Source organism: Heterodontus francisci, chromosome 2 (assembly GCF_036365525.1).
Source record: "Heterodontus francisci isolate sHetFra1 chromosome 2, sHetFra1.hap1, whole genome shotgun sequence".
NCBI lineage: Eukaryota > Metazoa > Chordata > Chondrichthyes > Heterodontiformes > Heterodontidae > Heterodontus > Heterodontus francisci.
Window position 1 is genome coordinate 37,048,790 of NC_090372.1, and position 27,348 is coordinate 37,076,137.

Here is a 27,348-nt window from a genome sequence, read left to right on the forward strand (position 1 = left end):
CGTTTACCATTGCACTCTTCTTTCTGCCCCTTAGCCAGTTTTGTATCCACCATTGTGCCCCATTAATCTCAAGGGCTTCAATTTTGCTATTAAGTGGCACTTTATCAGATGCCTTTTGAAAGTCCATATAAGCAACATCATCTGTATGACCCTCATCCACTGCCATAACTTCAAATAACTCAATCAAATTAGTCAAGCATGATTTGCTTTTAAGAAATCTGTGCCAGCTTTCATTGACAAACCATATTTTTTGAAGTGCCAATTAATTTTGTGTTAAATTAATGTTTAATTTTTCCCACCACTGACTGTCCTGTAATTGCCAGGTTTACTCCTCTTCCCTTTTCTGAAGGGGGATGTAACATTTGCAATCAGGACAAACTTTGTACTCTCGCCACTGACTACATCCACCCATCCAGGCTGAACTCAACTTTTCACAACCTTGGTGTCCCATTCAACCCTGAACTGAGCTTTCAACTCAAGAACAGCTCCATTGCAAAGACCAGTTAATTTCACCTTAATATCAGAACCCATTTCCATTACTAGCTATTGAACCCAGCTTCTATACCTGTCACGTCCAGCTTCGATTACACCAATGCTCTCCTGGGTACCTTCCATCCTCCGCCCTCTAAACTTCAGCTCATCCAAAACTCTGCTGCCATTTCCTGCCCAACACTAAGTCACACCTATCACTCACACCCATCCTCCTGAGCTACAATGGCCCCAAGTCCCCAATGCATCAAAAATGTAAAACTCTCATCCTTGTGTTCATACCTCTCCTCCCAAGGGGTCACCTCTCCCCATTAGTGAAAGCTGCTCCAGCCCCAAAACCCCTCCTTCCCATCATACTCTGTTCCTCTGACTTAAGCTACCTGTGCTGTGCCCTCCCATCAATCACCATTGGCGGCTGCGCTTTCAGCCAGCTAGGCCAGTCATTCTGAAATTCTCTCCCTGAACTATAGAACTATAGAGTAGTGACAATGGGGACTTCAATTATCCTAATTTAGACCTGAATAGTAATAGTGTAAAGGGCAGGGACAGGCAAGAGTTTCTAAAGAGTGTTCAAGAGAATTTTCTTGATCAGTATGCTTCCAGCCCAACAAGGAGACATTGCTGGATTTGGTGCTGGGGAATGAGTTGGGTCAAATGGATGAAGTGTCAGCAGGGGAACAATTAGGGAACAATGACTATGATATCATGAGGTTTAAATTAGCCATGGAAAAAGACAAGGGGTAATCTAGAGTAAAAATACTTAATTGAAGGAGGGTTGAGAACAGAACTGTCCTAGGTAGACTGGAATCAAAGAGTGGCAGGCAAAACCATAAGAGGAGAGAAGACTGTTCAGCTACAGTCAAGGTCCATTCTCACGATGGGGAAAGGTGGGACAACCTACCAGAGTGCCCTAGATGCCGAAAGAGATAGAGAGCAAATGAAGCAGAATAGTGGGGGGCATATGACAGATGTCAGGTCGATAGTACAAGTGGGAACCAGGCTGAATATAGAAAGTTCAGAGGCAAGTGAAATAGGAAATAAGAGGGGCAAAGAGAGAGTATAAGAGAATGGCAACTAACATAAAAGGGAACCCAAAAGTTTTCTAGACATATAAATCGTAAAAGGGTAATGAGAGGAAATGTGGGGCTGACTACGCCCAAAAAGGAGCTGTATGCAGAGAGGCAAGGAGCTTGACTGAGGTATTAAATGAATACCTTGCATCTGTCTTTATCAAGGAACAAGATACTGCCAAAGTCATATCGAATGAGGAGATAGTTGAGGCATTGGATGGGCTAGAAGTTGATAAAGAGGAGGTATTAGAAAGGCTGGCTGTACTTGAAGTTACTAAGACACCAGGACCAGAAGGGATGTACTCAAGGATGCTGAGGGAAGCAAGGTTGAAAACTTTGGAGATACTGCCCATGATTTTCCAATCCTCCTAAGATACAGGGGTGGTGCCAAAGGACTGGAGAATTGCAAATGTTACACTTTTTTTCAAAAAAGGATGCAAGGATAAACCCTGCAACTACAGGCCAGTCAGTTTAACCTCATTGGTGGAAAAGCTTTTTCGAAGTGATAATCTAGAACTAAGTTGTCACTTGGACAAGTGTCGATTAATTAAGGAAAACTAGCATGGATTTGTTAAAGGCAAATCATGTTTAACTAACTTGATTCAGTTTTGATGAGTTAACAGAGAGGGCTAATGAGGATAATGCAGTTGATATGGTGGACTTCCAAAAGGCATTTGATAAAATGCCACATAATAGGCTTGCCAGCAAAATTGAAATCCATGGATTAAAAGGGACAGTGGCAGCATGGATACAAAGTTGGCTAAGTGACAGGAAACAGACAGTAGTGATGAACAGTTGCTTTTTGGACTGCAGGAAGGTATACAGTGGTGTTTCCCAGAGATCAAAGCTAGGACCACTGTTTTCATGCACTGAGGTGTACAGGGCACAATTTCGAAATTTGCAGATGAATCAGAACTTGGAAATATAGTGAACTGTGAAGAGGATAGCAATAGGCTTCTCAAGAGGACATGGGCTGTTGGAATGGCCGTACACGTGGCAAATGAAATTTAACTCAAAGTGCAAAGCAATACATTTTGGGAGGAACAACAAGGAGAAGCAATATAAAATAAAGGGTGCAATTCTAAAGGGGATGCAGGAACAGAGACACCTGGGGGTCTATGTGCACAAGTCGTTGAAGGTGGCAAGGCAGGTTGAGAAAATGGCTAAAAAAGCATACTGGACCTCAGGCTTTATAAATAGAGGCATCACGTACAAAAGGAAGGAAGATATGATAAACCTTTATAAAACACTGGTTTGGCCTCAACTGGAGTACTGCGACCAATTCTAGGCACCACATTTTGAGGACATGAAGGCTTTGGATGAGGTGCAGGAAAGATTTACAAGAATAGTTCCAGGGATGAGGGACTTCAGTTATGTGGACAGATTGGAGAAGCTGGGGTTGTTCTCCTTGGAGAAAGTTGAGAGGAGATTTGATAAAGGTCTTTAGAATCATGAGGGGTCTAGACAGAATAGATAGAGAAACTGTTCGCATTGGTGGAAGGATCAAGAACCAGAGGACACAAATTTAAAGTGATGGGCAAAAGAACCTAAAACGACATAATGAAAAACTTTTTTCTACAGTGAGCAGTTATGATCTGGAATGCACTGCCTGAAAGAATGGTGGCAGCAGATTCAATCGTGCCTTTCAAAACGGAATTGGATAAGCACCTGAAGGGGAAAATTTTGCAGCTCTACAGGGAAAGGGCAGGGGAGTGGGACTAGCTAAGCTGCTCTTGCAGAGTGCCTGCATGGGCTCAATGGGCTGAATGCCCTCTTTCTGTACAGTAGCCATTCTAGGATTCTACTCTATGATTGAGCTTTTTACTCCCGTTCTCCATCTGAATAACCAACGACATCTATATAGCATCTTTCACAGTGAAGCACTCAAAATCATTCCATATTTGGAGTCAAATCATGCAAAAACTGACTGGGGGTGGGAGGAAATCAGAGAAGGCTACAGATACTGTAGAGTGGCCACAGATACTGACTGTAGAGGATTAGCTTCAAATAAAGTTTTTGAAGGTGAGTTAGGAGATGGAGCAAGATAAAGGAGTTTTAGAAAGGGAATTTGTGTGTGGGGACAAGATTGCTGAAAGCTTGGCAATTAATGGTGCAGTGAGGAATAAGTACAAAGAGAACACACAATTGACCAGAGTTGGAAGAGCTGAGGGTATGGAAAGAAAGAGATGCTGGGCTGAATGTGATGCAAAGGTAGGGAAAAGAAAGCCATGAGCATGTAGGATTTCAAGTTAATGTATGGATAGATAGAACCATAGAAAAATTACAGCTAAGATGGAGGCCATTCAGCCCATCGTGTCTGTGCCCAATCTACTCCATTAAAACCTCAAGAGTAACAATGTAGTAGAAATCCACTGAGGTTTACTTATTTTCAGATACTGTTTGTATCAGCAAACCCTGCAGCACTCAGCCAAAATCTCAAGTGAATTCAGAACTCCGAACAAAACTGATTTTTCAAACTCATAATCCGAATAACTCGTGTCCAAAAGACATTTTGACCCACTTGCCAAGACTGAAGTATTAAAAAAAAGTGAACAGAGATACAGAATACTGTACAGATTAATTTTAGCTGAGATCATTTCCTCTAAGAGTTTTGTAGCTTGTAATAATAAAGCACAATTAGAAAAATATTTGGTAACAGAAACCATATGCAATGGACTTCATGAGGGAAAAAAATACAGTGGTACGTAATTGGCTGAGGGATAGGAGGCAGAGAGTAGTGGTGAATTATACTTTTCTAACTGGAAAGAAGTGTGCCATGGGTCCTCCTAAGGGTTGGTGTCAAGACCAGTGCCTTTCTTACATATGACCTGGACTTGTGTATCAGTAGTACAATTTCAAAGTTGCCGAATAATACAAAACTTGGCAATGTAGTAAATAGTGGCAAACTTCAGTAGGACAGACAGAGATTGAGGAAATGGGTACATATGGCACATAAAATTTAATGCCGTTAAGTATAAAGAGATGCACTTTGGAAGAAACAACGTACAGAGGCAGTTTAATCTAAATGGAACTATTCTGACGAGGGATGGCCCCCACCCCCCCCCCAAAAGTGAAAGGATCTGGTGGTGCACATTAATAAATCCTTTAAAGTGACAGGACATGTTGATAAGACAGTTAAAGTAGTTGAGATATTTTTCTTTGTAAATAGGGGCACGGAGTACAAAAACAAGAAAGTCATTCTAAACCCATTCAAATCACAGGTTTAGCCTCAGCTATTTTTTTATTCCTTCTTGGCATGTGCGCGTCACAGACAAGACCAAGACTTATTGCCCATCCCTAACTGCCCTTGAAAAAGTGGCAGTAAGCAGCCTTCTTGAGCCGCTGCAGCTCATTTGCTGTAGGTACACCCACTGCGCTGTTAGGGAGAGAGCTCCAGGATTTTGACCCAGCGACAGTGAAGGAACAGCAATATAGTTTCAAGTCAGGATGGTGTGTGACTTGGAAGGGTACAAGTAGGTGTTGGTGTTCCCATGTGTCTGCTGCCCTTGTTCTTCTAGGCGGTAGAGGTTGCGGGTTTAGAAGGTGCAGCCAAAGGAGTCGTGTCGAGTTGCTGCAGTGCATCTGACAGATAGTACACACTGCTGCTACTGTGCACCAGCGGTGGAGGGAGTGAACATGTAAGGTGATGGATGGAGTGCCAATCAAACAGGCTGCTTTTTCTTGGATGGTGTTGAGCTTCTTGAGTGTTGTTGTGGAGCTGCACTCATCCAGGAGAGTATTCCATCACACTCCAGACATGCCTTGTAGATGACCGACAGTCTTTGGGGAGTCAGGACGTGAGTTACTTGCTGCAGAATTCCCTGCCTCTGAACTGCTCTTGCTGCCACAGGTCCTATATGGCTGATCCAGTTATGTTTCTTGTCAATGGTAACCTCCCAGGATGTTGATGAAGGAATTCAGTTAAAGTAATGCCATGAACATTAAAGGAAAATGGTTAGATTCTCATTGCCTGGCACGATTGATAATTGCCACTTATCAGCCCAAGCCTGACTGTTGTCCAGGTGTTGCTGCATAGACTGCTTCAGTATCTGAGGAGTTGCAAATGGTACTGATGAAGTATTGTGTACAATTATGGACACCACACTTTTGAAAGGATGTCAAGGCTCTGGAGAGAGTACAAAGGACATTTACCATATTGATTTGGGATGAGGGACTTCAGTGATGTGGAAATATTGGAGAAGCTGGGATTGTTTTCCTTAGAGCAGTAATGGATAAGGCAAGACCTTTAAGAGGTGATCCAAATATTATGAGGTTTTGGTAAGAGCAAGTACGGAGAAACTGTTTCCTTGGGCAAGTGGGTCAATAACCAGAGGTCACAGATTTAAAATAATTGGCAAAAGAACAAGAGGGTAAATGAGAAATTATTTCATACAGATGGTTATCATCATCTGTAACACACTACCTGAAAGGGTGGGAGAATCACATTTCAGGGGAACTTTCAAAAGGCATCAGGCAGGAAAGTGGAATTGAGGTTAACCATCAGCTACGATCTCACTGAATGGTTTAGCAGGCTACAAGAGCCGTATGGTCTACACCTGCTCCTATTTCATACACTTTTACGGTTATGGGGAAAATGTTGTGATGTGGGACTAAATTCGGCAGCTCTTTCAAAGAGCCAGCACAGGTACAACAGGTCAAATGGCCTCCTTCTGTGCTCTAACATCCTATGATTTTCTAGCTCTCTTCCATACAGAACACAAAGCAACTGATTTCTTCAGGAGTCACCATTCTACACTCATCGGATGCAATATCTACCCACTGTTTAAAAGCCAGAACTTTGATCTATATATATACTTACTGTCCCCCAAAAAATCCCATTTTGATGCACTAAAGTTACTCGATCTTTAATGGGTAAACATGGTAATATGATCAATTTAAGTGAATAATTGCTTGAGCAAATCAAGTTCTTGTCATTTATTCAGGAAAATGTGTAAATTCAAAAGGTGAAAGGTCTGAGGATATCCATCAAGATAAGCATGCCCATATAACCAACTGGACTCCACATGCCACTAAACATCACTTCATCACTTCTCAAGCCGTTACACAAATAGATTTACTCAGCAAGAGCATTCAGCCTTACGCCTCTTTAAATGGTTATCATACATGGCCAAAGCAGCAGTTTGCAAATTCAAACTGAAACTTCTGACAGATTAACCTATTAAAAGAGCTTCACACAAAAAAAAAGTATTCGAACAATACATGCTGCATGCAAACAAACAGATGCACATTGAGCACCTGGGATTAAAGGCCGGCTACCCAACCCGAACCCGACAGCATGTGTCGGGTTTGTGTCTAGTCGCACTTCCAGGTCCGGCATTCAGGCTCGGGTCGGGTACGCTCTATCACCACCTCCGGTAGGTGGCTCCAATGTTAATGTACTTTTTGGAGTTGAAAGGTGGTTTTGTTACAGTTATTTTAAGCTTGTGCAGATAAGCAACAAAGTGAAAAACGGAAGGTAGGTTACCTGCGGGTCGGGTTGGGCAGGGCACAGGAAAAAATTAAAGGACTCGAGCCCGGTCAGGCTCAGGGTCAGATGTGGTTCTGTTGGGCTCGGGTCGGGTTTCATTTGCAGACCCGAGCCGGCCTTTACCAAGGATCACTGCAAGAGTTCCTGAAACTTCACTGCAATTTCTGAGTTCAAGTGTCGAAGAGACCACATGTCATAATATGTCCAGTAATCACATTTAGGCAGACATTTTTCAGCAGAGGCAGCAGTCCTGCCACCAGGACCGAAAGCAGGGGCGGAGGGAGAAACCTGCTTTGGTGCGCAGCAGGACCCTGGGCCACATTCAGCCCCCAGAGGCCCAGTTGCTAGCAGTGGCCATTGCTGAGGCTGCGCCGAGAGCATAAGGGCGCATCCATGACTGGTGCCCTTGAACAGGGGTAAGTGGGCTTAGGGGTAGCCGGAGCCTGGCAAGGCAGCATCGTTGCCACAGGAGTGGTCATTGCCACCGAGGGGTCCCTCTGTGGGCCAAAGAGTACCCAAAGAAAGAGGGCTCCCCATCCCACTGCTGGGAGGCCACCAGGTTTCAATAGGTGGTCTCCCCATGTTGCGATTGGAACCCAGCCATTGGCAAAATGCCCAGAGGTGGAATGTGGCCCTTCATTGGTCACTTAAGTGGCTAAAGTGGGTTCCAGGCAGTCTACCATCTTTACCACCACTGGCAAAATGTAATGGCGGCAGGAGGATGTCGGACACACCACCAACGCCTTCCCACATCATTTTGCCAGCCTTCCTGCCTCCCAGCCCGTCTTTTTCCCAAAATTATACTTTATTCATGAAATTTGTAAAGTACGTTACGTAAAGTGCAATACAGATCAGTTTCTCACAATACAGTTTGAGGTGCCTCATTACACTTACCATTACAGGTTATATTTACAATGTACATTTATATTTCACATCAAACTTTCTCTGGTGCATACAGCCAAAGGGGTTTAACATGGTTTCTAGCCCCTCAGTATGCTATGGCAGGAGGGCCTTGCACAGTGGCCTTTCCCCATTGAGCCTTTGTTGTGCGGCTGCCCCAAGGGGCGGCACAGTGGCTAGCACCGCAGCCTCACAGCTCCAGCGACCCGGGTTCAATTCTGGGTACTGCCTGTGCGGAGTTTGCAAGTTCTCTCTGTGACCGGGTGGGTTTCCGCCAGGTGCTCCGGCTTCCTCCCACAGCCAAAGACTTGCAGGTTGATAGGTAAATTGGCCATTGTAAATTGCCCCTAGTGTAGGTAGGTAGTAGGAGAATGGTGGGGATGTAGTAGGGAATATGGGATTAATGTAGGATTAGTATAAATGGGTGGTTGTTGGTCGGCACAGACTCGGTGGGCCGAAGGGCCTGTTTCAGTGCTGCATCTCTAAATAAATAAAAAATAAAATAAAATAAAAAAGCTTTAGTGCGTCCTTCAGCACGCAGCCCTGGACCTTGGAATGCGCCAGCCCACAATACTCAGTTGCCGACTGCTCTTTGCACTGGAAGACCAGCAAGTTTCAAGCAGACCAATGTGTGCCTTTCACCAATTTGATAGTCCTCCAGCAGCAGATGATTTTCCTGCCTCCCAGCCCATCCCCAAAAGGCTGATAAAATTCAGCCCCGAGTTCACTTAGAAATTGCAGGGTTAAGGGTTTGGGTTGACATTAGAAGGACCACACAATCAACAAGCAACAGTACTGGGATAATACTGAATCTTGTAATAAATTAGTTTCACCTGAATTCTGCCTAGAGAGCTTCTTTCTAGCTAAATAGGATAACGCATCTTCCCCGCCCCTCCATGTCAGCATTCTGAAGGGATCGTTCTCTCTGTGACACCCTGGTCCACTCCTCTGTTACCCCTGACACCTCAGCCCCTTCTCACGGCACCTTCACATGCAATCACAGGAGGTGTAATACCTGCCCTTTTACCTCCTCTCTCCTCACCATCCAAGGCCCCAAACACACCTTGCAGGTGAAGCAGCGATTTACTTGTACTTCTTTCAATTTAGTATACTGTATTTGCTGCTCACAACGCAGTCTCTTCTATACTGGGGAGACCAAACACAGGTTGGGTGACTGCTTTGCGCAACACCTCCACTCAGTCTGCAAGAATGACGCCAAGAAACAAGGAGCGAGGAGCAATCGGCCGAGTGGAAGTGGGGGGCGGGGTGGAGGAGAAAGCGTCAAGGCCTGCAGCAAGTTGCCAATGGAGGAGAGCGGCCTCTGTGGGAGGGAGCGAGTACCCGATGCCGTTGCAGTACGCGGTGACACTTTACCGCTCATGCGCGAACACCAGGCACATGTGTGAAGACCGACCCAGCCCGGATACGCAATGACGATGGCATTACGCATTGACGTTTTGCCACGCATATGCAAATTAGTCCTGGCAAGACGTAGGCCGCGCATGCGCAGAATCTCTCCGAGAGAAGATCGTTTGCACAAATGCACAGCTTGGAGTGCTCTGATGACGTTGGAGGGCCGCTGCGTTGTCAGGAGTCAATTTGTTTTATTAAATGCTGTGCTCCAGCTGGTGCCCAGGCTCAGAACTAATACAGCTCACTCAATTGAGGGAAGTAAACTGTACGTCAGTCAGACAGCCATGGAACTAAACTTATGACCTTCCTGAAAACAAAGCACTCAACTGCTTGAGCTACCACAGCAGCCATAAAATTTCCACAATTATTTAACTGTTTTTGAACAGTGAAAGCAATATAAACATCAACCACATCCTCTGTATTTGTTCAAATTGGTATGAACTCGTTTCAGTTAGATGCTGCAGATTGCAGAGTTTTAGAGTTTTCAACACAGCATTGCACTATCAATATTTAGTGAAATACTTCATAAAACTGCACCAGTTATTAATAGCGCTTGATACATGTTTTCCAGAGATTGCATTTATAATAAGTTTACTGCAAGTATCAGTTTGATATCAGTTCCAGCTTTTAGAGTAATACAACTGGTCCACCTTCAACCAAGACAGGTAGAAAGCAAGCTATAAAGCTCTTTTTAACAACAGCTAAACTACCCTTATATATTAAAAAAAATACTTTTCAGTTTTTAAGCCATTATGAACAGTGTGTAAATGAAAAGTCATAATTGCAACAAATCCACACACCTATAATGCACTGCACAGTTCTGTCAACCCTGATTGGACACAAAAGATAAGTCCTTTTCTTCACACATTATTTTTTTACGGAGAAAAGATGCACAAAATCCTCTCCATCATAAAGCTATCACACATTGAAGAATTTCTGGAATTCCAGTTGTGAAGAGCACAATTTCCAAAAGGAATATCAGCCAAGATCAGCCAGCCCAAGATCATGCTGAAACCATACAATGTTGGCTAGAACACTGCAACAAGTGCAACATTTTGCTTGGTAGGTCCAAATTAAACAATCATAAATGACCAATGACTTGTTATATTAAATATTTGCTCGCAGCACTTTTGAAACCAGCAGCTATGGCTAGAAAATGTAAAAAAAGAGTCAACTTACTTCTATATTCCTGTGCTACTCCAGCAGCTATTCCAGAATTTCACCATGAAGCAGAGCTTCTCCAAACAAGTGGTTAAACCACAAAACAGATGTTGCACAATATAGCAATTGACACAACAGTATCAAGTATCACTGAAAGTATTTAAAGAGGAGGTAGATAGATTTTTGAAATATTGGGGAGTTGAGGGCTATGAGGAACTGGCACGAAAGAGGAGTTGAGGTCTGGGGCAAATCAGCCATGAAGAATGGCAGGGCAGGCTTGAGGGGCCGAATGGCCTACTCCTGCTCCTATTTCTTATGTTCTTAAGTAAAGGTGCTGTTTTGTGGCCCATTTTTGAATCGGTTTTAAGGAAATACCATTAAGCACAGAAAGAATTAATTTTAATAGGTTTAAGTTGTATTGGTGAAAATTTTGGTGTATGATGACCATTATACAATATACTTGAATTGTACCATTACCTGTAATTTTATACCCATAAACAGCCAGTTGGCCTGTCATGTATTCTCCATCTGAATTGTTATGTGAACAGCCCCAAGTCTTCACCCAGATCTTCTGTGTGCCAGGGATAACACTGCAATGAATAAACAAAGATCAATCAAAACAACAATTAAGACCAACATTTCAAACCATCGTACTATATCCATCCCTGACTTTCTCCAAAGATTTGCTGAGATTTCAATTTTTGATCACATTAGCACCATATGCAAAATACAATAGCAGTGAACCACAAGAGCTCATTACAAACATTTTCTATTTATAGTGACCTACAGATGCAAGCTCGAGACCAGCACTCTAAAGGACAGCAAATGGTATCTCCAATGAAGCTTACTTGAATAATTAGCACCCGGTAAATTAGCCTACTTTAGCAAACTAATTTCTAAAGCAATTTACAGTTTGGATATTGAAAGGCCAATCTCTTTGTATTAGATTATTTCAAGTTCAAGATGGCTCCTGGGCTGGAAGCTCCCTAGGAAGCTCCCTTGCTGTTCAACTCTATCCATGGCCATCTGCTCCCATCCCTAACGTTTTCTCCCCCAATCTGCCCTCTTAAACTGTTTAAATTCCCCTGGCTCTTTAAATCAGTTCATTTTAGCCCTATCTAAAGGCTAACAGTTAGTTTAGTGTATGTTACCTGGGCCCACTGCCCTCCCCCAGCCACACCTGCTCTTTGTTTTCTCAATGAAATTGATCCGGATGAAACTGACGAGCACAGCTGCCGATACTTCAATCTCCGATCCTGCTGTCTTCACAGTCCAGAGTGTCTGCAGCCACGGCATGCGGTAAGTCCATTGAGGCGAAGAAGGAGCAGCGGGACCCGAGAGAAGTCCTGAGAAAAGGTGCCCCGAACACCCAAAAAATCCACGAACGCTCCCCCCCCGGCCGCAACTTCAAAGCGCCCGCAGGAGATGGCTCGGAGAGCATCTGCAGCGCACTGTCGGCAATGCTGCATGCCTTTATTTAAACCACTGCAAAAAAAAACCCTTAGCAAATGTAATCATCTCCAAGTCTGCCAAATGATGCTTCACCTCCCAAAGGACGTGGAAGAGCTTTCCGGACGTCGATGGTGGGCACTGAGGAAATGGCTTATTACCTGCACCAGATTCCCCCCGTCCCCTTCCCTGCTCCACCCTCTCAGCTCACCCCCTCACAACCCCGTCCCAGCCCGCCCCCCCCTCGCACCATCTTCACCCCGCACCCCCTTCCCCTGCACACCCCCCCCCCCCTCCTTCTACCCCTCCCCCTTGCATCCCCTCCTCCCACCGGCACCATCCTACACCTGTGTAGGGGCCCCAACAACCCCACTGCCTTGTGGGCGTCTCGGGAGACTAAGGGAGTAAACCCTAACAGAAAATCCGGAGCGGAACCCCGTAGGCGGTCATGTGTCACCTTTGGCATGTTTCCGGCAGTTCCTGCAGCCATACTGGTGCCAAACGTCGTGTCCTGCACTCCTTTGGACCCCACCAGAAAGGCCGAGAGGGGGGTTTTGACAACTGGGCAACTCTCAACCTCCATAAATTTGCCCAGGCATGCGCCATGGAGAGGTCACTCCATAGTTGCCTCACAGCGACTAAAACAACACGGAAGGCAGCAGTTACGGGTTATAAGTCCAGATAAATTGGCGTAGAAACTGGGCGCCACGGGTTGCCTTTGTCGGTGGGAGAGGTCATTGCTCCTCACTGGACAGCTGCCGCCCGCCTCAAACCGGGCAGCCCCCGGTCAATAAGGTTCTGTCCCGCCACAGTCTGCCTGCTTCAATGGGTGCTTGGAGCTCAGGGTCATTGCCCGAAAGGTGGACTGATACACCGCACCAAACAACATGAAAAAAGGAAAGAAGGTACCAGCCCTTCGCTTTGCAAGCTGGAACGTCAGAACTATGTGTCCTGGCCTGTCGGAAGACCTTACACAAATCAACGATTCTCGGAAGACCGCCATCATTAACAACGAGCTCAGTAGATTCAATGTGGACATTGCAGCACTTCAGGAGACTCGCCTCCCCGCGAGTGGCTCTCTAGCAGAGCAAGACTACACCTTCTTCTGGCAGGGCAGGGATCCTGAAGAACCAAGACAGCATGGAGTGGGCTTCGCCATCAGAAACTCCTTGCTCAGCATGATAGAGCCTCCCTCCAGTACACCTACTCAGCATCTATGCTCCAACACTCTGCTCCTCACCTGAAGCTAAAGACCAGTTCTATGAACAACTCCATATCATTAGCAGCATCCCCAACACCGAACACCTATTCCTGCTGGGGACTTTAATGCCAGGGTTGGGGCCGACCATGACTCATGGCCCTCCTGCCTTGGGCGCTATGGCGTTGGAAGGATGAATGAGAACGGGCAGAGACTGCTTGAGTTGTGTACCTATCATAACCTCTGCATCACCAATTCGTTCTTTCACACTAAACCCTGTCACCAGGTTTCATGGAGGCACCCAAGATCACGTCGTTGGCACCAGCTAGACCTCATTGTCACAAGGCGAGCCGCCTTAAACAGTGTTCAAATCACACGCAGCTTCCACAGTGCGGACTGCGACACCGACCACTCCCTGGTGTGCAGCAAGGTTAGACTCAGACCAAAGAAGTTGCATCATTCCAAGCAGAAGGGCCACCCGCGCATCAACACGAGCAGAATTTCTCACCCACAGCTGTTACAAAAATTTCTAAATTCACTTGTAACAGCCCTTCAAAACACTCCCACAGGGGATGCTGAGACCGTGGGCCCACATCAGAGACGCCATCTATGAGTCAGCTTTGACCACCTACGGCAAAAGTGCGAAGAGAAATGCAGACTGGTTTCAATCTCATAATGAAGAGCTGGAACCTGTCATAGCCGCTAAGCGCATTGCACTGTTGAACGACAAGAAAGCCCCCAGCGATTTAACATCCGCAGCACTTAAAGCAGCCAGAAGTACTGCACAAAGAACAGCTAGGCATTGCGCAAACGACTACTGGCAACACCTATGCAGTCATATTCAGCTGGCCTCAGACACCGGAAACATCAGAGGAATGTATGATGGCATGAAGAGAGCTCTTGGGCCAACCATCAAGAAGATCGCCCCCCTCAAATCTAAATCGGGGGACATAATCACTGACCAACGCAAACAGATGGACCGCTGGGTTGAGCACTACCTAGAACTGTACTCCAGGGAGAATGCTGTCACTGAGACTGCCCTCAATGCAGCCCAGCCTCTACCAGTCATGGATGAGCTGGACATACAGCCAACCAAATCGGAACTCAGTGATGCCATTGATTCTCTAGCCAGCGGAAAAGCCCCTGGGAAGGACAGCATTACCCCTGAAATAATCAAGAGTGCCAAGCCTGCTATACTCTCAGCACTACATGAACTGCTATGCCTGTGCTGGGACGAGGGAGCAGTACCCCAGGACATGCGCGATGCCAACATCATCACCCTCTATAAAAACAAAGGTGACCGCGGTGACTGCAACAACTACCGTGGAATCTCCCTGCTCAGCATAGTGGGGAAAGTCTTTGCTCGAGTCGCTCTGAACAGGCTCCAGAAGCTGGCCGAGCGCGTCTACCCTGAGGCACAGTGTGGCTTTCGTGCAGAGAGATCGACCATTGACATGCTATTCTCCCTTCGTCAGATACAGGAGAAATGCCGTGAACAACAGATGCCCCTCTACATTGCTTTCATTGATCTCACCAAAGCCTTTGACCTCGTCAGCAGACGTGGTCTCTTCAGACTACTAGAAAAGATCGGATGTCCACCAAAGCTACTAAGTATCATCACCTCATTCCATGACAATATGAAAGGCACAATTCAACATGGTGGCTCCTCATCAGAGCCCTTTCCTATCCTGAGTGGTGTGAAACAGGGCTGTGTTCTCGCACCCACACTTTTTGGGATTTTCTTCTCCCTGCTGCTTTCACATGCGTTCAAATCCTCTGAAGAAGGAATTTTCCTCCACACAAGATCAGGGGGCAGGTTGTTCAACCTTGCCCGTCTAAGAGCGAAGTCCAAAGTACGGAAAGTCCTCATCAGAGAACTCCTCTTTGCTGACGATGCTGCTTTAACATCTCACACTGAAGAGTGCCTGCAGAGTCTCATCGACAGGTTTGCGTCTGCCTGCAATGAATTTGGCCTAACCATCAGCCTCAAGAAAACGAACATCATGGGGCAGGACGTCAGAAATGCTCCATCCATCAATATTGGCGACCACGCTCTGGAAGTGGTTCAAGAGTTCACCTACCTAGGCTCAACTATCACCAGTAACCTGTCTCTAGATGCAGAAATCAACAAGCGCATGGGTAAGGCTTCCACTGCTATGTCCAGACTGGCCAAGAGAGTGTGGGAAAATGGCGCACTGACAAGGAACACAAAAGTCCGAGTGTATCAGGCCTGTGTCCTCAGTACCTTGCTCTACGGCAGCGAGGCCTGGACAACGTATGCCAGTCAAGAGCGACGTCTCAATTCATTCCATCTTCGCTGCCTTCGGAGAATACTTGGCATCAGGTGGCAGGACTATATCTCCAACACAGAAGTCCTTGAAGCGGCCAACACCCCCAGCTTATACACACTACTGAGTCAGCGGCGCTTGAGATGGCTTGGCCATGTGAGCCGCATGGAAGATGGCAGGATCCCCAAAGACACATTGTACAGCGAGCTCGCCACTGGTATCAGACCCACCGGCCGTCCATGTCTCCGCTATAAAGACGTCTGCAAACGCGACATGAAATCGTGTGACATTGATCACAAGTCGTGGAAGTCAGTTGCCAGCATTCGCCAGAGCTGGCGGGCAGCCATAAAGACAGGGCTAAATTGTGGCGAGTCGAAGAGACTTAGTAGTTGGCAGGAAAAAAGACAGAGGCGCAAGGGGAGAGCCAACTGTGCAACAGCCCCGACAAACAAATTTCTCTGCAGCACCTGTGGAAGAGCCTGTCACTCCAGAATTGGCCTTTATAGCCACTCCAGGCGCTGCTTCACAAACCGCTGACCACCTCCAGGCGCATATCCATTGTCTCTCGAGATAAGGAGGCCCAAAAGAAGAAGATTTTCAAATCTCCCTCCCCTGCTCTATAATCCACATGCCAGAGATTTCAGAGACACACCTGTCTCCATGGACTGCATCGTTGGTTTGTTTTCAGCTCAGTATCAAATTGGGAAACAAAAATCAGTGATGAATCTACTTAAATATGATGAATAGCTTATCACTGTACTTACTACGTGATCATGGCAATACTTTTTGCCTCCCTCCAACACTGTTATTTTACCCTGAACTGTCCACTTTCTTACTAATATATATTTAATTCTATCCTACTCCCAATGCCGTTCAGAGTTGGGAACAATTTTATAAGCACTGCTTTTTGAGAGGCTAAAAACAGATGGCAAATATGCATTTTCAGTCAAGTAAGACCTGACTAACAATATAATTCTTCTACCCGTGTTTGATGCCTTTTCAATAATGAAAAACAAGAAAGGGATTGATGAGTAAACTTATTACACACTGTTTTTCTCATTATAGCAAAAAGATATTCAATAGTCTTTCCAGAAATTTATTTTCTGAACTATCAACATTACTCAAGTCATATGACCAATAACAAAGACAAAAAACTTGCCACAATGCTTTTAATCAATAATTAGTTGCGTGGATAAGTCTTTGTTTTTCTCCTTGATTCTTTTTTTAATCCTCACCCCACCACCACCCCTCTCCATCTGTGCATGACAAAAATTATTCCATGGCTGAGAGGAAAGGAACGCTACCTGGCTTCAGCTAATGTCACGTGAGAAAAGTATCACAAGGTTTTTGGGAGACTATCAATGTGAAACGCTACAATTTTTCCTCAACAGAGGATTTCCCTCCACCATCGGTAGGGCCCTCAACTGTGTGTTTCCCATTTCCTGTATTCCTGCTCTCACCCTTTCCCTTCCCTCCCAAAACCGCAATAGGGTTCCCCTTGCTGTCAGTCTCCACCTCACCAGCCTCCACATTCAACAGTTCATCCTCTGCCATTTCTGCCACCAAACACATGGGCTCCTCCCCCTTCAGCAATCCGAAGTGACCATTCCCTCCACGACACCCTGGTCCATTCCTCAATCACCCTCAACATCACCTTCCCTTCGCAAAGCACTCCCCATGCAACCGCAGGAGTTGCAACACCTGCCCCTTGACCTTTTCCCTTCTCACCATCCAGTGCTCCAAAACGCTCCTTCCAGCTGAAACAGCAATTTACTTGTATTTCTTTCAATTTAGTACACTGTATTTGCTATTCACAATATGGTCGTCTCTATATTGGGGAGACGAAATGTAGATTGGGCAATCGCTTTGCATAACAGCTCTGTTGGGTCTGTGTGACCTGAGCTTCCAGTCGCTAGTCATTTTAATTATCCATACAACTGACCTCTTGGTCCCTGCCCTCTAACATTGTTCCAATAAAGCTCAACAGAAGGTCGAGGAACAGCACCTCATCTTTCAATTGTTATGACCGAGGCGGGAGGAGTGCACGGCCTTTCTCTAGTTCCACTTGACAAAGGTCACACCATATAGGTTTACGCAGTTACCGACTTATATATATATCCCACTCTTTATCCCAGAATAAAATACACCAACCAGGTTTCTTTAATTAAGAACACAATTATCAGTTTATTATAAAACAAGACTTATCCAGTAAAGAAGCAAAGTATTAACATATAGATTGAAATCTGAAAGTCCCCTTTATAAATACAGAACAGGCACACTCACACACACTGGTTAAAGGAAAAAAAATAAAGAAATTTTCTCTGCAAAGATCTTTTACAAAAAAGGAATACTTGGGCCAAATGTGTGTTAATTCTTAAAGTAAAAGGATGAGATATGTTGTGTCCCAAAAATAGCATACAGTCTGACATCTGAGTACATGTAGACGGGTCACTGGGATCTTTTTGGGGCAGTTTTTTTCAGGCGGCATCGAGAATTAATCTGGCAGGCCTTCTAGGAGCGTCTCAGGAGAAATGCAGCATCAGGGGTGTTGTCTCACACACACTGGATTCGCAGGGTTTTTTCAAAGAGATAAACAGGAGCTAGGTGTTTTTCAACAGGCTACAAATCCAACTGCTTTCAACAACAGTCCACACCCCAACTGAACCAGACCAATATCCCAAAAGCGAAACCTCCTGAACACTATAAATCTTGACATGTCACTTCTCTGTAAACATTGTTACGACTGAGGCAGGAGTTAGTGCACTGCCTTTTCTAGTTCCACTTTTCCACAAGTCACAACATCTAGTTAAAAATGTTTACCCAGTTACCGATACAGTCAATCACATACTCTACTCTTTATCCCAAAATAAAATACACCAGCCAGGTTTCTTTAATAAACCACAAAATTATCAGTTATAAAACAAGACTTATACAGTAATGAAGTAAGGCATTAGCACACCAAATAAAAAATATGAAAGTTCCCTGCTTTAAAAATTCCCCTATTTGACACTCACACACACTGGAAAAAAAATACAGAAATTCACTCTGCACAGGTCTGTTACAAAAAAAGGGGGAAAAAAACTACTTTGGCAAATACTTGCTAATCCTTGATGAAAAAAAAAGATATAAAAGGAAGTCAGTTGTCCCTTTTTTGGTCTGGCATCCGGGTATATGGAGATGGGTCACTCGGATCGTTTCAGAAGCAGTCCGTTCTGGAGATGTCGAGAATTATTCTAATAGGCTTTCTAGGAGAAACGTGCATCAAGGTTTTTCCGCCAGCACACACGTGAATAGCAGAATTTTTTTTTCAGCTCCTCTGGAGCTGTATGGCACCAGGGATTTTTTTGCTCTTCCACAATGAATCTTAGCGGGATTTCTTCAAAAAGGTAGAGGTGGTGGTGAGCTAGGTGATTTCTTTTTCCTTGGCAGGAAAACACTAAGTGTCTTCAAGCAGTTCACACCACAACTAACTGAAACCAATGTCCAAACTCCAGACAGCTGACCTCCTGACCGCCATAAACCTTGACATGTGGCTTCTCTGTAACCATTTTTCCCCCAAGTCACCAAGGGTTTTGCTGTTTTCTGAGCCCAAATCACAGGTGGCCTCCAGCACAGGTTAACTTTAAAACATCTTGTCCTGTCAGTGAACTTGGTAAAAAAGTTTAACCCAAGTCCTCAAAAAATAAAAATATTAAAAATAATGGAAGCACTTTCGTAACATCTTCCCCAAGTCACCAAGGTTTATGTTGTTTATTGAGCTTATTGCATGTGACATCCAGTAAAGGTTTGTTTTCAAACAAGACTGCTTACTGATCCTTGTAAAAAAAAAACTTATCTATGGAATCATTGCAGTTTTCCCAAATGAAACAATGTCCGTAATTCTAAAATAAAAGTCCTCAAAAAAAATTTTTTTAAATAGAAGCATTTTCATAACAATTAACTTTCCAGATTGAAAATAGAGTTCAACAATTTCAAATCATAACCACTGCTCTCATTTTTTCAGACACCAGCTGTTGGGAATGATTCTGCTATTTCCATTTACACCTCCTCACAACCCATCCTTTTGTTTCTTGACTTGTCCCATGACCACCCTTTTACCTTGCACCATCATCCCCTTTGTCATTTAATCTCTCCTGCCTTTTGTTCTTTCCTCTTCTCCCCCTTTCCGTGCTTCTGTATTTACTTAAAACCTGTTATATCTCTAACTTTTACAATTATGACTGTTCTTTTTCTTGCAGTTCTGACAGAATGTTTGTGCTGTCAGAACAAGCATGGCATTGGTCACCTGGAAGATACACTTATGGGCAGCAGATGTCACCAGCAGATTCTCGGAATGAACCAGAGGTGAAGAAATTCAGGGCTGTGCAATTCACTGGTCCTCTTGGAAGAATGTCTTGTTCCACGAAGCTGCTGTGTCATCAGTGACATACTTCCTGAGGCACTGCTCTGACAGCATGATTTCACTGCTTCACAAATGATTTCCAACCTTTTGCAAGTCATTTCACCTACCCTGATCTTTACTCACCTTGATCTGATCTTTCCTGTTGTCAGCCTTCATTGCAGCATGGGAGCAACTTATGCAGCTATATCTTGGACCTCTGTTGAGGAACAAGAAAAGCAGCCACATCATCACCAGCAGAAGCAGCAACACTACCAACAGCAGCTACCTTCTTCACAGCCACAAGACAAAGGGGGTGGACAGAGCTCCAACTCGAAGGAGGCAAAACCACCCACACAGGGTATACAGACAGAGGGTTAGCTTCCTCAACATGACAGAGCAACAGTGCCTCAGGAAGTATGTTGCTGCTGACATCAGCAGCTTCCTGGAACAAGACATCCTTCCAAGAGGACCAATGAATTGCACAGCCCTGAATTTCTTCACCTCTGGTTCATTGAGAATCTGCTGGTGATATCTGCAGGATCTGCTGCCCATAAGTGTATCTTGCAGGTGACCAATGCCATGTTTGCCAAGGCTGCAACTTAGGTCCACTTCACATTGGTGAGGCCAGAGACATACACAGAGGGCTCTCGGATTTGCGGCAGTGGCTGGATTCCCACAAGTACAGGGAGTCACTAACCATCACATTCACACCCTTTGCTCATTTTCGAACCTGCTCATACCATCCTCCTGAAGGCTACTGTGCATTTGAATGCAACAAAGTAGATGGCAGGATAATAAAGAGTTCAAATACAGCATTTTTAGATTCATTTAAATAAACATATACATAGCAACATAAACATTGTTATACACATCCAAGTGAATCCTCTTGTGCAACTAATAAGGCTTTCTCAGCCACTACCTATTATTCCTCTGTGGCTTCCACAGAGCTGGAGGCAGGCTGCTCGTTCCCCTTGTCTGACAGCTGAGATGCCCATGATGGATGTCCTCTGGGTGTTGGAGCCCATGAAGATCCTGCCAAAGATTGGCTCACCTGTACCTGTGCAGGGGCAGACATCGTTGGAAGGAGCATCTGGGGCTCTCTCTGGGGAGAAAGGGATGAGAAGTGGGAATGCCTTGAAAAGAGTACCCACTTCCATGTGCTCTTTCTTCATCTTCCCTCTCATGGCCCACCGCACTGCTCAGCCAGCCAAGAACGGACAGCACTTTGCTGCATTTCAGTGACCCGTTGAGCCATGAAGGCAAGGTTTTCCTCCATCCTGTGTAAAGCAGCAGACTGTGTGGGCAGGCCAGCACACACTCAGTTGTCTGCCACATCTGACTCTCCATGCAGAAGGCCACTCCTTCCATGGAGGAGAACACCAACATAAATGCCTGAGACATCATGGTACTAATGCTAGAGATGGACTCATCTCCAATGGTGTGCATTTCCACTGGAAATGATAATGGAAGCACACACATTTCCCTTTTTGTTCATTTCTGGGATGTATGTGGGCATCACTGGCTAAGCCAGCATTTACTGTCCATCCCTAACTGCCCTCGAGAAGGTGGTGGTGAGCCACCTTCTTGAAGCACTGCAGTCCGTCTGGTGTAGGTGCACCCACAGACATGTTAGGGAGGGAGTTCCAGGATTTTGACCCAGCAACAGTGAAGAAATGGCAATATAATTCCAAGTCAGGATGTTGAGTAACTTGGAGAGGAACGTGCAGGTGGTGGTGTTCCCATTTGCCTGCTGCCCTTGATCTTCTAGGTTGTAGGGGCCACAGGTTTGTAAGGTGCTGTTGAAACAGGCTTGGCGAGTTGCTACAGTGCATCTTGTAGACACTGCTGCTACTGTGCGCCAGTCATGGAGGAAGTGAATTGTTCAAGGTGGTGGATGGGGTACGGATCAAGCAGGCTGCTTTGCCCTGGATGGTGTCGAGCTTGAGTGTTGTTGGAGCTGTATTCATCCAGGTAAATGGAGAGTATTCCATCACACTCCTGACTTGTGCCTTGTAAATGGTGGACCGTCTTTGGAGAGTCAAGAGGCGAGTTACCTGCTCTTGTAGCCACAGTATATATATGGCTTGCTCATTTATACGCTCAGTGGTAACACCCAGGATGTTGATGGTGGGGGATTCAGCGATGGTACTGCTATTGAATGTCAAGAAGAGATAGTTAGATTCTGTCTTGTTGGAGATGGTCATTGCCTGGCACTTGTGTGGCGCAAATGTCACTCGCCACTTATCAGCACAAGCCTGAATGTTGTCCAGGTCTTGCTGCATGTGACACAGCTTGCTTCCGTATCTGAGCAATTGCAAACATGGTCATTTGTACCCTTATGTTGGAGGCAAGGTTACTGATGAAGCAACTGAAAATGGTTGAGCCGAGGACGCTATCCTGAAGAACTCCTGCAGCAATGTCCTGAGGCTGAGATGACTGGCCTCCAACAATGACGACCATCTTGCTTTGTGCTAGATATGACTCCAACAAATGAGCAATTTAACACATTGTTGGGTCAGTGCCTTTGTAGCTGTACTGGAACAGCTCAGTAAGGGGGAGGCTAGTTCTGGAGCATAAGTCTGCAGTGCTAAAGCTGGGATGTTGTCAAGGCCCAGAGCCTTTTCTGTATCCAGTGCCTTCACGTGTTTCTTGCTATCATGTGGAGTGAATGGAATTGTCTCAACACTGGCATCTACAACGTTGGGGACCTCAAGAGGAGGCCCCCGCTTCCTCGGGTTAGTTGTTTTAATTGACCACCATTCTTGACTGGACTTGACAGGACTGCAGAGCTTTGATCTGAAACATTGGTTGTGTAATTGTTTGGCTTTGTCTACAGAATGCTTCTTCTGTTTACAATGCATACAAGTCCTGTGTTGCAGCTTTAAAAGGTTGGCAATTCATTTTTAGCTACACTCCTCAGCGAACCAGGGTTGGTCCCCTGGTTTGATGCCGCTCCAGAAGTGCCTTTTTCATTGATGAACCCCGAGGCTCATCATCTCTGTCAGCTGAGTTTGGAGTGTTCTGTGCCATCCAACGGGGATTCTCCACTGCTGTCCCTGTATCCAGCACCTGCTTCTGCTTACGTGATGTATGCCTCACCATGTGACAACCTAGTTGCATCGACTGCAGTACCCACTGAGATTGGTGCAAGGTGCACAGGAGTCATGTGCAGAACCTCATATGTAATAATCTGGGTTATTAGCTGAGCCACAAGCAAATTGGTGCAGGGTAAATAAGAATATATAGTTAAGTGCATAACACAAACATTGGTGTGGGAGAAATGGGTTTCAATTCCTGGGGCACTGGGGAAAGTGGGAGCTGCACCATTGGGACAGTCTACATCTGAACTGTGGTGGGACCAGTGTTCTGGTGAGTTGTATAACTAGGGCCGTAGAGAGGGCTTTAAACTAAATACTGGGGGCAAGGGATGAAGTGAGGGAAGATGTGATAATTTAAAAAGAGAGAGAAGGTGGCAAGACAGCAATAAAGATCATGATAATCAGAGTGTGGCAGAAAGGGGCAGTGTGTACAAACTCAAGAGTAAGCCAGCAGATAAGACTAGAGGTTGTGAACTGAGTGTGGGGGGAGGGTTCGGGAGAGGGGAGATTTAGAAATCCAAAGAGAAAGGCCAAGGCAACAAAACAGTAGTGTTGTAAAAGATCCACTGGGAAACAGTGATCATTGAATTCCATGTTAAGTTTGAACGTGACATGCTCCAATCACAAACAAGAATCTTAAACTTAAACAAAGCTAATTACGTAGGCTAGAAGGGACAACTGGCTCAGGTAAACTGGATAAATAGACTAAAAGGTATGGCGGTCAATGAACAGTGGGAAACCTTTAAGGAAACAATTCAAAATGTTCAACAAAAATACATTCCTTGGAAAAACAAAAGTTCAGCAAGTAAGACCCATCCGTGGCTCACTCAGGAAGTTAAAGATAGCATTAGAATAAAAGAAGAGGCTTACAATGTTGCAAAAAAAGAGTAGCAAGTTTGAGGATTGGGTGTTTTATAGAAACCAGCAAAAGGCCATCAGAAAGGTGATAAAAGGAAAAAATAGAATGAGAGTAAACTAGTCAGCAATATAAAAACAGACTGTAAAAGTTTTTGTAGGTATAGCAAAAGAGAGTAGCTAAAGTAAACGTTGGCCCCTTAGAAGCACAGATAGGAGAAATTATCATGGGGAATGAGGAAATGGTCGAAGCATTGAACAAATATTTTGTGTCTGTCCTCACAGTAGAAGACACAAGTTCCATACCAGAAATAGAAGACTAGGCAGTTGGCAGGAAAAAAGACAGAAGCGCAAGGGGAGAACCAACTGTGTAACAGCCCTGACAAACAAATTTTTCTGCAGCACCTGTGGAAGAGCCTGTCACTCTAGAATTGGCCTTTATAGCCACTCCAGGCGCTGCTCCACACACCACAGACCACCTCCAGGCGCTTACCCATTGTCTCTCGAGATAAGGAGGCCAAAGAAGAAGCGATAAAAAGAGCAAGGAAATTAAGAAAATTCATATCAGCAGAGAAAAATTGAAGAAACTTAAGGGACTAAAACCCAACAAATCTCCAGGACCTGATGGCCTACATCCGAAAGTTCTAAAAGAGATAGCTGCAGAGAGAGTGGATGCGCTAGCTATAATTTTACAAAATTCCTTAGATTCGGAATGGTCCCATCAGATTGAACGGTCCCATTCAAGAAAGGAGGGAGAAAAGGTCAGTTAGCCTATCAGTTGTTGGGAAACTGCTGGAATCTATTATTAAGGAAGTCTTAACAATGCACTTAGAAAAGCACAGTCTGATTCGAACAAGTCAACATTGTTTTACTAAAGGGAAATCCTGGTTGACAAATTTATTAGAGTTTTTTGAGGATGGAACTAGTAGGGTAGATAAAGGGGAACCAGTAGATGTAGTATACCTGAATTGCCAAAGGGCATTCGATGAAGTGCCACACAAAAGGTTAATAGACAAGATATGGGCTCATGGAGTTGGGGGTAATACATTAGCATGGATAGATGACTGGTTAATGGACAGGAAGAAATGAGTGGGCATAAACGGGGCATTTTCAAGTTGGCAGGCAGTGACACAAGGATCAGTGCTGGGGCTTCAGCCATTTACAACCTATATTTATGACTTGGATGAAGAGACAGAGAGGAATGTATCTTGATGATACAAAGGTAGGTGGAAAGGTAAGCTGTGAAGAGGATACAGAGATGCTGTAAAGAGATATAGACAGGTTAAGTGAGTGGGCAATGAGATGGCAGATGCAGTATAATGTAGGGAAGTGTCAAGTTATGCACTTCGGTCTTAAGAATAGAAAAGCATTTCTTTTATATAACGTGTGCAATTTGTAAGTGTTGCTGTTCAAAGAGACTTGAGTGTGCTTGTACAAGGAGTGCAAAAAGTTAACATGCAGTTACAAGAAGCAATTAGGAAGGCAAATGGCATGTTGGCCTATATTGCAAGGGGTTTGAAGTACAGGAATAAGCAAGTATTGCTACAATTGTACAGGGTTTTGGTGAGACCACATCTGGAATACTCTGAGCAGTTTTGGTCTCCACATTTAAGAAAGGATATACTTCCATTGGAGACCGTGCAGCTCAGGTTCACTGCATTAGTACCTGGGATGAGGGGGTTGTCCTATGATAAGAGACCAAGTAAATTGGGCCTGTATTCTCAGAGTTTAGAAGAATGAGAGGTGATCTCATTGAAACATATAGATTCTAAAGGGGCTGGATAGGGTAGACACAGAGATTATTCCTGCTGGTCAGAGAATCTAAAACACGGGAGCAGAGTCTCAGGATAAGGGGCCGATCATTTAGGACTGAGATGAGGAGATATTACTTCACTCAAAGGGTTGTGAATCTTTGGAATTCTCTACCCCAGAGGGCTGTGGATGCTCCATCATTGAATACATTTAAGGCTGAGACTGACAGATATTTGGTCTCTCACAGAATCAAGGGGTATGGTGCGCGGGCAGGAAAGTGGAGTTGAACCCTAAGATCAGCCATGATCGCCTTGAATGGCGGAGCAGGCTCGATGGACTCCCACTCCTAATTCTTGTGCTCTTGTGAGACTGTATATGGCCCTCCTCTGAAGACCATTCAGCCTCCTCCCACTGCTGCTCCTCCATTACCCTTGAAGGAACTGTCGAAATGAAAGACCTGAATTATTGCTGACACGGGGAAAGGATTCAAACTCTACATTGTGCATATCATGACATTTCAGTTAGTGGTGACATCAATTCAGACTGTTATTTGCCAAGTGGCAGTGTAATATTTAATGTTGTCGCCAGGTATGTGGCAGACACCCATCTCTCCATCGCCTATGTCACTGGACTGTGCCAACCTGCTGATCTCTAATGCCTGTTCCTCTGCAGTGGTCAATGTAGTTACCACTGGAGGTCCACCCCAGATTCTCTGTCGCTCCCCAAAATTGTGCATTCTCTTCTGAATGACAGAAAGCAGAGAATTAAGAGTGCGAGAAGTGAAATGTGTGGAGTCAATGAAATGACAACATTTGTGGAGGATAACTATGAGGGATGAGTGTGAGACATCAGATGAGGCAAGTGTGACTGTTCACTGTTCTGATGGGGATGTGAGGTGGTGCCTGGAGAGAAAGGAATGAGTGGAACTGCAAGGTGTGTTGGTCTGAGGAGTGCTTTTCAGGAGAATGTTGGGTAAATCAGACTGTGTGGCTTTCCACCTGAAAGAGTTAGGCCACACACCTTTCTTGCTCTTATTAGATCATTAAACCTCTTGCAGCACTGTATCCAGCTACAAGGGACCACACTCCTGCTGCTCACTACTTCGGATATCTCCAGCCACGCCCGTTTGGTTTCAGTGACTGGCCTCTTCCTCCTGTCTGCAGGAAACACAACATCTTTTCTGGCCCTCGCCGCCTCCAGCATCATCTCCAGGGAAGTGTCAGAAAAACAGTTAGCAGCTTTCCCATGTCTTCCTGCTATCATTCTTCTTCCTGCAGCCATTCTGACACCTGCCAGGGTCCCTTTAAATAGAGAGCCTTTTATTGACATGTGTGGGTTGACATCACGCCTACTCTGTCTTTGGTAGGGAAACCTGGAAGTGGGATGCTAATGCTGTAGCTAAGTTAAACAGCCATGGCAAAGTCTGCTGCTGAAGAAAACAGATCCCAAACCCACTGCAAGTGGGCCTGTTGAAATAAAATTCCACCTATTAACTCTATTTCTCTCCACAGATGCAACCCAACCTGCTGAGTATTTCCAGCATTTTCTGTTTTATTAGAAGCTTCTTCAAAAGGTAGGATGATGCACTGAGAATACTACAAGCTCCTATCTCCACTAGCTGTCACCAACTCCCTCCCTGCTTGCAGATAAGCCGACATCCCCTCACTTGGTGACAATATCTTGACAAATACTCAGGAAACATCAAGTTAAAAGCCAAAGTATTCCAGCTCCACCACAGTCAATGACACTCTTGAGCTCGAAGACACTTGACATAAAGCGCAACAAAATCCCAGTGCTGAGCATAGC

General features: G+C 45.0%; 1 protein-coding gene across 3 annotated transcripts in view; it reads right to left on the bottom strand.

The window, feature by feature from the left end:
* cdkal1 (CDK5 regulatory subunit associated protein 1-like 1) overlaps nt 1-27,348 on the bottom strand; it is a 1,149,347-nt gene that overhangs the window by 1,090,483 nt on the left and 31,516 nt on the right. For all 3 annotated transcript variants that reach the window (XM_068056978.1, XM_068056983.1, XM_068056992.1), the window contains exon 3: nt 10,999-11,111. In XM_068056978.1, the coding sequence (XP_067913079.1) occupies nt 10,999-11,111 (113 nt within the window). The remainder of the gene's footprint in view (nt 1-10,998; nt 11,112-27,348) is intronic.